Source organism: Galendromus occidentalis, unplaced genomic scaffold, assembly GCF_000255335.2.
Source record: "Galendromus occidentalis unplaced genomic scaffold, Mocc_1.1 scf7180000077515, whole genome shotgun sequence".
In the NCBI taxonomy this organism is placed as follows: Eukaryota; Metazoa; Arthropoda; class Arachnida; order Mesostigmata; family Phytoseiidae; genus Galendromus; species Galendromus occidentalis.
The window spans coordinates 1,225,892-1,236,549 of record NW_003805503.1 but is presented as its reverse complement, the minus strand read 5'-3'; the positions used below and the strand labels follow the sequence as shown (position 1 = coordinate 1,236,549).

The window sequence follows — 10,658 nt, the reverse complement described above, 5'->3', positions numbered from 1 at the left end:
TTATTGGCTCTGACAGCCGTAGCACCACCAGCAACCGTCACGGCCTTAAACGGGCTTTCTATCTCTCTATCTATCTGTTGTGTTCGACATCCGACAATCTGACCAAGCGTTACAGAGAATTCGTCGTAGTGCAGTGCAGTGCAATCATTTGATATTTCTCCCACACGCTCCCGAAATCACCACCGAAACAATCGCTTTCTCGAACTTCCAGCAACATATACAGAATCAATAAACCATGTCGCTGAAACAACTTGTCGGTCAAAGTGAGTATCTCACAGAACAGCTGCTTTCGAATGTCGGCGAGAAACATCCTAGCTCCGCCAATCTTCTCTTGAACTGCCAGCGGAGAATTCATCTTGGAGCGTCAGCTGAGCAGGGCGCCCTTCCGAATCATTGTCGTCGAGTGTGGGAGTAGACGTCACGTTGAGGGGCGTAGAACTCGAGGAGATTTTGCTTCTCTTTCCTTCACACAATAAGAGATGCTCTCTTCAACTTACGGATATGGCTTAGGAGCGGTGGAAACCCCCTACCGCTCATGAAACCCGATCACCTTTTATTGTCTTTCTTCATCTGACACGTCTTTACGAATTTCTCCAAATCACACCCTCTGAGTGGTCGAATCGCCCCGCTCACAGGGAGCTCGTTCAAATGCGGGAACATGCCCAAGAATGTTAGATGGGAGCCGTCTGTCTGACTGACGTCATTCGGAGTTCTCAGACTGATTGCCCGTAGCTGTTTCGTAGTGTATTATATGAGTAGATATGTCTCCGAGTCCAACCCTGTTTGTCGCCTCGCGAGGAGGATGAAGAAATCCGTTTCGAGAAATATCATAGGGATCGAACTCATGGAGCTCGTCTCGCGGTTCCTACTATTTCTAAGCATTTCGCTTTCCAGAAATTTTGAACGACGTCGTACGAACGGTCCGGAAGAAGGGGGAGTGGAAAGTCCTGGTAGTAGACCAACTCGGTAAGAATCTCTCGCCAAGTCGTCATATTTTTGAGAGTCTTGGCGGGTTCGACTGGGGTTCGCAGCTTTCGATTCGCTATTAATGTCTCATTTAGATAGATTCCCCCAACGTTACCTCACATCTCCGATCTCTCTGCGGTGCCTTACAGGAATGCGCATGATAAGTGCGTGCTGCAAAATGCACGAATTGGCAGCGGAGGGCATGACCATCGTCGAGGATCTCGGCAAGAAAAGAGAACCTCTGCCCGATGTTGAGGCGGTTTACCTCATCACTCCTACGGAGAACTCAATCCGCCTCCTGATGAATGACTTCCGTCTGGGTATGCACATGTATCGGTGCGCTCACATCTTCTTTACCGAAAGTAAGTCCCGCACGCGACGGTTTCGACCATTCTGAGTTTCCATTTCGCGGCATCTTTCGACCGAAATTCCATGGAAGAGACTTTTTCTAACCGAGCTCACTGTCAATCCTTTCAGAGTGTCCCGACGAACTGTTCACCGATCTGTGTAAGTCGCCCATCGCAAAAAGCATCAAGACCCTGAAGGAAGTTAACATCGCGTTTCTGCCTTACGAGAGTCAAGTCTACTCACTTGACTCGGTGCGCACGTTCCAATGCTACTACAACCCCAACAAGATTGCGGAGAGGGCCGCGAACCTAGAACGGATCGCGGAGCAGGTCGCCACATTGTGTGCAACGCTCGGAGAATATCCATCGATTCGATACAGAGCGTGAGTCAAACAATCATCTAGATTTTCACGAATCTTCTCTCGGTCCTTAGCCCCTGACTCAGCTTCTAATAGCCCCGGAGGCCGACCTTCGGCCACTGCGGATTTTCAATATTGAGCGTACAATTGCCTTGTCCGGAGCCGTTCTCGAAACGCTCCGCGCAAAAAGTTCATGAACGTTCGCAAGGACACCGCAAGTCTGACTCATCGGCTTGGCTGCGACTGGATTAGACCGTAGCTGACTGAGCCGACGTCTCGGCCTCAAATCGTCGACTACGGATTAGAAAATGTTCTTGTCGTAGATGCGAGCAAGAAAGTGGGCGGAACGATGAGGTCGGGGAAATCTCTGATTGAACGCTCCAGGAATCGCTTGATTCGGCCGATCGACTTTCCGGCGTGGGCAATAATCGTCTCATCGCTCATTCCAGGGATTTCGAACTGAACTTAGAGCTTTCACAACTCATAAATCAGAAGCTTGATGCTTACAAAGCAGACGAACCGACTATGGGCGAAGGTCCGGAGAAGCTGCGCTCCCAACTGCTGATCCTGGACCGTGGGTTTGACTGTGTCTCCCCCTTGTTGCACGAACTAACCTTCCAGGCTATGGCCTACGATCTGCTCCCCATTGAAAACGATGTCTACAAGTTCGAAGCGGCAACAGGCAACGATGTCCGCGAGAAAGAAGTGAGTTCTTCCGCATCTCGAGAGCACTCCAAGCGCTCGTCCCGATCGTTCCGGAAAGGTTGCGATCGCAATCTCCGCGGAGTCTCAACGAATTTTCTCGTTTTCAGGTCTTGCTAGACGAGAACGATGACTTGTGGGTCGAGCTGCGCCATCAGCATATTGCCGTCGTGTCACAACAAGTCACAAAACAGATGAAGAAGTTCGTCGAATCGAAAAGAATGGCAACTGGCGGCGGAGACAAGTCAAGCCTTAAGGATTTAACGATGATGATCAAGAAAATGCCGCAGTACCAAAAAGAGCTGAACAAGTATTCCACTCAACTCCATCTGGCCGAGGATTGCATGAAATCCTATCAGGGATATGTTGACAGGCTCTGCAAGGTATTTATCCGCTAGGATCCAAAGGATTCCCATGCATCAAATGTCGTCGGATCATTGGATGGCTTCGAGTAAATTGCCACGAACATCTTCTTCATTCAGGTCGAACAAGATCTGGCTATGGGCACGGATGCCGAAGGCGAGAAGATCAAGGACCCGATGCGGAACATCGTGCCCATCCTGTTGGATACAGCCGTAACCAATTACGACAAGATCCGTATCATTCTACTCTACATTCTCAGCAAGAATGGAATCTCGGAGGAGAACCTCTCCAAGCTGATCCAGCATGCACAGATCCCACCATCAGAGAAAGGCATAATCACGAACATGGCACATTTGGGAGTCAATATTGTCACCGATGTAAGTGTTGAGCATTAGAGCATTGGTCGTCATGCTGGAGTCAAATAGAAAATTTAGTCGAAGAGCCCATTCAGACTTCGGGGACCTCCAATTCTAATTCCATATTCCCTCGCCGTCCGGGATCGTTATCGTTATTATATTTATTACGTCATAATTGATAACAAGCGTAGGTTTTCATATTTTGTTCGAATGTTATGCACAAACATTTTTTCTCTCGCGGGGTTTTGAAGTCATCGAATCATTGGAGTGAACCGTCATTGGAAGAAAAAATCGTAGGTCAAAAACACTTTGTGGGAGTTGCTTTCGGGGCGGGTTGCGGCACGGACTATTGACCCGGAGTGTTTCACCCCATCGCTGGTAATAGCTTCGCCCTAACAACTGGTGTCGGTGTCTCGTGAGGACTTGCCCGCCTTCAATCTGACGCCTTCATCTTCTGCAGAGTGGCCGCAAGAAGATACACCAAGCTCACCGAAAAGAACGGATCACAGAGCAAACATACCAGATGTCTCGGTGGACTCCTATCATGAAGGACATTATTGAGGTAGGACAAGAGTTTTTCCAGTCAGACGGCGAAAATCCGGAAGCTCCGCGAAACGATCGATTGTTTCATCCCGGTCGACTTGACGCTCGACCAGTCTCTGACGGATGCGGTTGAAATTCCAGGATGCCATTGAGGATAAATTAGATCAAAAGCACTACCCATACGTAGGCCGTCGCGACGGCGGGTATGCTCGTGCGGCTCCCACCTCACAGCGCTACGGTCAATGGCATAAGGACCGAAATCAACAAGCGAACCTGAAGAACGTACCGAGGCTCATCGTCTTCATCATCGGTGAGAATGCCGTGCCATCGACGCACTCCATACAGCTGGCAGAAAATAATGATTAGGCAGGACGTACTGAGAATGTGTGCACACGCGGTGACTTAACATTTAACGCTCATCCCTTCAGGGGGCGTTACGTATTCCGAGATGCGTGCAGCGTACGAGGTAACGAGGGATGCCAAAAACTGGGAAGTGATTGTCGGCTCGGACCACGTCGTCACTCCGGAAGGATTCCTCTCTGACTTACGAGACATCACCAACAACTAGAAGAGCCGCAGGGCAGGCGCAGATTAGGCCTGTGCGATGCATCTCACGATCAGCCTTCAGAAACATAGAAACGATAGACGATGAGGCGGTTCAATATACTCACGCCGCTTGCGAAGCTTTTATCCATTTTGATAGTTCCATCATCGACTGACTTCGGAAAGTGCCACGATCACCTAGATGCTGCTCAGCCTCGTCCACGAAGAGACTTTCGTGGTCGAAAATCGTCATGATTATCAATCCATTCGATGACTTCGTCATCCGAAGAGGGATCGCCACGGTCCCTAGACGATTAGTCGGAATCTAGGGAGCACTTGGAGGCAGAAATGCGAACTTCGGTCGAGACTGAGCTTACGCACTGCTCGCGCCGGAATTGAGTATTCGCTTGAGCAATATCTTCTATCAACGTTAACAAGTTTCACGACAACGCATCCTTTCGGACATTGAACCGAGTAGCGCAGCAGCGATCGGTTCTAATCGCCTCGTTATCGAGCGGACTCGGAACTGCACGGCTTGCTTCGATGTACAGAAGTTTTCGCGCGGCAATCAGCCGATGAGAACTCTGGATTATTCTCGGATGAACTTTCATCAGCTTGCCTTGGATATATTTATTGTGTACGACAGAAAACACCGGGACTTCTCGATAACATAGCGCGAGCGGTGTTTCCTGAGTCTCTCGACTACATGAACGGAATCAGCCTTTGATCGTGTTAAGAATCGTGAACCAAGCGATCGGAGGGTGCTTCTGATCTCGTACCTGCCCCGGATCGGGCGGGGAAAAACGATTTCCCGAGCTCGTATCGGCACGACTCCTCGATCGAAGAGCCCTGTTGGAATGGAAAGTATTTTTTTGCGTTTCTAACGCCTACCCGATTGTTTGATTAATTGGTTGATTCATTGATTTCATCATTGATATAATGATCCCTTGAACCTGGACGCGTCGCTCCGACAGTCCAGACATGGGGAGCTCGATGACATTCCTGACTGTTTTCTAACCGTGTTTCGTATTCAAATCAATCTACACATCGATGACGTTCCCCCGAATGCGCGAATCGAAGCACTCTTCTGGAATCAATTCCACGCAGTAATGTTTTCGCTGCTAGCTGCTATTGCTCTCTTGCCGACAAGATATTCCCAGATGGTTCAGGCAGGCAGAGTGAGATTTGATATCGTTTTCTCTATGAGAGGTTTCGCGAGAGTGTTGAGAGAGGCACACAGAGAGAGTGTATACTTCGAAAAGTATAACTCTCGGATAGTTTATCTTCAGCTCCCTCTTGTACATTCGCTGCGAATCGTATGCATCACAATTCTACCGAGTTCTGATACTTCGACAGACAACAATCACTGCTGGAATCGCTGCGACGATATAACGTCAACTACCACGGAGACAGTATCGACCGGTGTAGGTGCAGCAATCTCGAGTTTTTAGCTCGGGTCGATAACGGCGCCGTGGCTACTCATTATAGAAGTTGTGAGACATTTTCAGTTCCTTGTAGTCGGCGATCCGGTTGAGAGAATCGCGACCGAGCGAGCAGAGGGACGGACCGATCTTAAGAATTGGTCTCGAGGCTCGCTCTCATCCTGTGTTGGCTTCGCCGGTCGACTAAAAGTCGTATTTGTTGTTCGACGTTTTGTAGATGTTCGATTTTATTGATGGGTTCTTGTTGTCGGTCTGCCTCCACCACGCTGCCGAGGGCGGTCGATTACACTCTCGAACGGGTTTGAAACGATCCCGTCCTCGTCGGCAAGCGTGAGGTCGGCGTTGTTTCGGCGCGAGTCTGCTGTTTCTTTTCTCAAGAGTATCAGTCAACGCAGGCGAAGCTTCATTCTTGACAGGTGATCTTCCCGTCGAATCCCATCGCCCGTTGCGTTAGCCGTTCCGTTCGCAAGCAGTCGAACGTAGGGAACCCCGCGCGAATCCCGACCGTGGTTCATTCAGTAGCTGGGGGAACTAATCAGAACGGATAAGGGGCCTCAGTGACCGACCACTGCCTTTTGATAGAAAAGACGGACGGCTCGCGGGCGATGCGATTTGTTTCTCATGAGATTTATTCCTAATCATCTTCACTTTCAAAACATCATCGAAATGCGGAAAAACCCCTCAGAAAGGTATAATTATAAGATGCACACCCCCATCATGCAGAAGGGCGCGCATACGACCTCTGAAAATTATCCAAGGCATCAGATGCAAACAGTGAGAAAGATGCGCGAAAAACATGGTTTACCGCAGACCCGCCGAAGGAGGTACATTCCGAAAAGAAGGAGGTGAAGCGAGCTGTCAAGAGACAATGTCGAAAATTCGGAACTAAGGCATAGATCGGCACTTATAGTTTCTTTAGCCTTCAGACATATATGCCGATTGAACGGAAAGCAACGTGTAAAAGCGAGCATTGGAGACGTCCGACCTCCGGCGCCAACCCGCAGTGGTTTTGCCAAAGGGACACTTATCGACAAATCAACAACACCATCATCAAGAACAACAACACGGTGGAGACCATCGACCAAAACTGAAGCTGAACATTAGTTTATAGTCTCTTGTAGCCTACCGCTACTCACAGTCGGTGGCTTAGCTAGTCCAGCGCTCGCGCCCAATCCACACGGGCGCATTTCGGTCATCCCGACCCTCTCCATTATCCGGACTTTTTACCATCATGTTTGTCTATCCCGAATGGCGACCGTAAACGCGCCCCTCGGATCGGGCGGAGCAGTAGCTAGGACGCTTGTGGACGACATGGGTTCCCGCCGTAAATTTTCCGTCGTCCTCTTTCTCTCCCGTACAACCAACCACAACCACCACCTTGTACTCCTAACAACAAGAGAAATCCAGACATCGATAAACACGTTATCAGAGAACATCGCGCTATCGATACAATGATGCTCTCAGAGAGAGGCTCGACGAAGGGCTACCACTGAAAGGTCGGTGAACAGAACTTACCATCACAATCCGGCGCTGGCGGAACGACGTCGCCAACGAACCTCAAGAAAACCGTAGTGAGCGATGGATCGCTCATAGATTCCGTAGAGATCACCGAGAAGGGCTACGATTGCAATTCGAACATCCGAAAATGATTCGAAAGAATAAAAAAACATCAACTACTCTAGCTCCTTATCACCTGTCTGTTCCTTCTTTATGGGTAGCTCGGAGGAGAAGAGCCGCAGTATCCACACCACCGAAAAGAACCCGTGCCGAAAGTGCGAAATTATTCCTTCGGAGAACACCGACATATTCTCGGTCTGGAGCTTCGTTCGGAACTAGAAGTCTATCGTGCTCTCTCAAGGAAATGTTCACGCTCTGGGAACGATGATGGAGATTCTTATTCCTGCTCCGCATACAGACACTCCGTTGTCCTGGTCGATCGATTTGTCGGCTCGTCCCGCGCTCGTTATCGCCTTTCATGGTCTCAACGGACGAATCGGAATCGAATCTGCGAGTTTTGGAAGCACCACTTGCGAGAGGTCTCATGGACGAGGAGACGCAGACGAGTTCTCTGGGGACCGAATCAGGTCGACTCTCAACAAAGTTCTTGACGCAGGCTCCGGGCGAATCCAGAATCATGCATGGAGTTCCGACCATACACTCCATAGATTGAGGAGTGGGATATTGACAGGCAGCTGACCGGTGGGGCTGTGTACTCTACATTCGCGAATCAAAATTCGCAGGACAAGGCATAGACGTATTCGGGCTTCGCCTCAAGGGAAAGTCGCACGATGATCCAAATGACGGTCCATATCCAGGTGCTATGAACGGATCCATACCTCCTGGATTTACTCTAGGTGTTACCCGTTGAGAAGTAAAACGAGAAGTCACGGTCACAGAGCAATAAAATTTTATTCACTCCTTCTTGACAGGGCTGACCTTCGCGGCCTTCTTCTGAGCCTTGATCAGGGCGGTGGCACGTCTCTTGAGTGTCAAAGACAGGTCAGAACGTCCGTAGGCCTTGGAGATACCTGCAACGAGATTCTTCTTCATGTAGCTCTCGATGACGAGAAATGATTCAGAGGCTCGAGCGAGTGCGCCGGAAGCCCCGAGCGGGACCCCGCGGGGACTCAACTCAGACTTCGGGGATACATCGAGAACGAAAGGGAAACGATTGCGGAGCCGAGGACGTGAGGGCCCCCGAATAGGGAAAAATTAGGGAGATCCTTGAAATCTCTCACCGTTGATGGCCTTGTTGATCCTCCTCATGTGCTTGGTCAAAGGGATCTGCTGGAGGGATTTTGAGGGCCTGTTCAGCTTGAAGTTCTTGGTTTTCGCAACCAGGACGACACCCTTTCCCTTGGGGTTTGCCGCGACGGTAAGAGCTTTTTTCTGAGAAAGTCCCGAGAACTTCCTGACGTGCACATTCTTCGGGTTTAGGGGATCAGTCGAGAACCACTTGGAGCACTGAGGCTTCTTGACGATGTGGCACGATTGAACGCGCATGATCTGCCAACAGAGGTCCGCCGAAGCCATCTTTCCCTTTTGTACTGCTGCTGAAATTGATGTGGATATGAGGCTCAGGCGTCGATAGCGATCTGATTGATGGAGTGGCTCGGAGGGGTGGAGTATATCTGAGGACCCATGCCGGACCTCGAAAACTTCTCGGGGAAGAGCGAAACTAGCTGTTCGCTCCTAATTCAAAGAAAGGGAGACGGACCGAGGTCCGGCCAAGCTCCGCTCCGAAAGTCCCAGCATCGATTCCCAGGACATCTCGACCCGTTCTCGGAACATCGAATTCTGCGCGACAAGGGCGCGCCTCCCGAAAGCGATTCATGCGGGATTCATTGACAGCATGGAGTGCACGGTGGAACGCGTAATAACCGTTGTGCTCTTGGTTTTCCTTGTAAGCACATTGAACGGACAATAGAACATGCCGGGAATCCCGCGCCTGTTGGGGCTATTCGGGTCAGCCTCACGCGAATCGCTCGACTCCAAGTTAGGGCCGAAGCTAGGACTCACAGATAGAGCCTTAAAATATCACGATTTGGATTATATTCACGGGAAATATTAATAAAATTGTTACACACGTGTACGAGAGCCGACGAGCAGACACCGAAAAGACCCACTGAGCCTTGTTTTTCGGTGATGGCGGACCATTTCGTACCACAAATATTGATCCCGTACCAGAATAGTCCCACGCGGGAAATTCGAATCCAAGCTCGTGACAATGTTCCGATCCGGAACGAGACCGTGGATTCAACCTTCGCAAGCAGCCGGTAATCGATAAATGTGCATGATGAGTTCCCCTCGACCCTATAATAAGCTCTAGTCAGATAAAAGTCCAGAGATCTGATTTTGAGGCGCGAGTCCCCATGCCGACGCGCGCAGAGTGAATCATGTTCGCAATTTCCTATGCATTAACAGCGAGACAATATGAAAATGTTGAGGTATGCATGGAAGGCCAAAGAACTGCCACAGTCGGGATCGTTCGAACAATGCCGAAGGGTTAGCGGCTCCTCAGCAGGAAGTAATCGCTGAAGCGCGGAATCTGACTACCAGATTCGAGACGGGTCGCGTCGCATCCGAGTTTGATCCGACGATTCTCCGTCTCGGCATTCGGCTCGACTTGCAGGTTACAGGCCTGTGGCCCGCACTAACAAGTTGCGGATTTTCTCAGGCGGCGTCCCGCAATTCAACAGGCGAATGACTCATGCCAGGAGGGCGACTGTCTCAGCTTCGAGAAGAGGGAACCCTTCCTCCTGCATTTGCTGCGATTTGTCGTTTGTGAATGCGTATCGAAGCGGATAAATCACCCTCGACGACGATGAGGGACCCTCTCGACGTCTGAAGCGATTGAGGAAGATATCCGATGGGAATCGAAGCAACCTACATAAACTGCCGTTGGGTACCGGATTCCTCAGGCACTGCGGAGGCATCGTTCGGAGCTTTCGAAGGTTCCCTGGAGTGCCTCGCCGGACAGACGATAGGTGGAAGCGAGACCTCCAGCTTGGAGGAGTATTTTCTAGATTGCGTTTCCACCGAAAATTCAGCCGATGGCATTGGGGATCAAGTCATGCCGATCGATACGAGTTAATAAAAGTCTCTCAGAGGCTCGCAGATCTCCAGGCTGAACATTTTCCGAGTTGTGGAACTATATCTCAGTGGTTTTGGGTCTAGGATCGGAACATATCAGCTGTCATGTCCTGATCTGATGGCATCCTTGTGACAGGTTCGTGGCATGTCAGCAATCGTCAGATGCTCCTGTCGTGTTGTACGAGGAATGGCCGAATAACCGTGCGCTCCCGTGAATGTTGGATACTTGCTAAGCTAGGGGTCGCCACTGTCCAGGCGCGCGCCCTGGTGAGCATTTCCGAAGCTACGTTTGAAGTGACAAGCGCGGAGTCAGATTCAGTCTTGACACAACAGCCGGCGGGAGTGGTGCATCGCAAAAGTCGCGAAACCGAATCACGCGTGTTGCGTGGTGGCCGAGCGAGCGAGATTCAGAGCCGAGTGTCGGTGGTCTCGCCTATCTCTGTG

At 50.4% G+C, this 10,658-nt stretch overlaps 2 protein-coding genes across 4 annotated transcripts; one reads left to right on the top strand and one right to left on the bottom strand.

Moving 5' to 3' along the window:
- The first annotated feature begins 235 nt into the window (after nt 1–235).
- On the top strand, nt 236–5,038 carry Rop (Syntaxin-binding protein Rop). Its single transcript, XM_003747260.2, has 10 exons — nt 236–263; nt 895–966; nt 1,116–1,328; nt 1,444–1,696; nt 2,122–2,377; nt 2,485–2,757; nt 2,857–3,114; nt 3,554–3,655; nt 3,778–3,946; nt 4,065–5,038. The coding sequence occupies exons 1-10, from the start codon at nt 236–238 to the stop codon at nt 4,202–4,204; spliced, it is 1,764 nt and encodes a 587-aa protein (XP_003747308.1). The 3' UTR covers nt 4,205–5,038.
- Nucleotides 5,039–8,013: 2,975 nt separating this feature from the next.
- Nucleotides 8,014–9,247, bottom strand: RpL28 (ribosomal protein L28). Of its 3 annotated transcripts, none has more exons than XM_003747259.2 (3): nt 9,209–9,247; nt 8,360–8,671; nt 8,014–8,149 (listed from the first exon to the last, which is right to left on the bottom strand). In XM_003747259.2, the coding sequence occupies exons 2-3, from the start codon at nt 8,652–8,654 to the stop codon at nt 8,034–8,036; spliced, it is 411 nt and encodes a 136-aa protein (XP_003747307.1). In that variant the 5' UTR covers nt 8,655–8,671; nt 9,209–9,247; the 3' UTR covers nt 8,014–8,033. The 3 variants fall into 3 exon arrangements, with proteins under 3 accessions (XP_003747307.1, XP_018496509.1, XP_018496510.1); XM_018640993.1 differs by having other exon boundaries at nt 8,360–8,674; nt 9,209–9,241; XM_018640994.1 differs by lacking the exon at nt 9,209–9,247 and adding an exon at nt 9,003–9,150 and having other exon boundaries at nt 8,360–8,674.
- Between the last annotated feature and the right edge of the window lie 1,411 nt (nt 9,248–10,658).

Excerpts from the sequence above, each read along its gene's own strand:
- RpL28 (XM_003747259.2), bottom strand. The coding sequence starts at position 8,654 with ATGGCTTCGGCGGACCTCTGTTGGCAGATCATGCGCGTTCAATCGTGC. Across the intron at positions 8,150-8,359 it reads GATCAACAAGGCCATCAACG|GTATCTCCAAGGCCTACGGA; the intron begins GTGAGAGATTTC and ends ATCTCGTTGCAG.
- Rop (XM_003747260.2), top strand. The coding sequence starts at position 236 with ATGTCGCTGAAACAACTTGTCGGTCAAA. Across the intron at positions 3,656-3,777 it reads TCATGAAGGACATTATTGAG|GATGCCATTGAGGATAAATT; the intron begins GTAGGACAAGAG and ends TTGAAATTCCAG. Across the intron at positions 3,947-4,064 it reads GCTCATCGTCTTCATCATCG|GGGGCGTTACGTATTCCGAG; the intron begins GTGAGAATGCCG and ends TCATCCCTTCAG.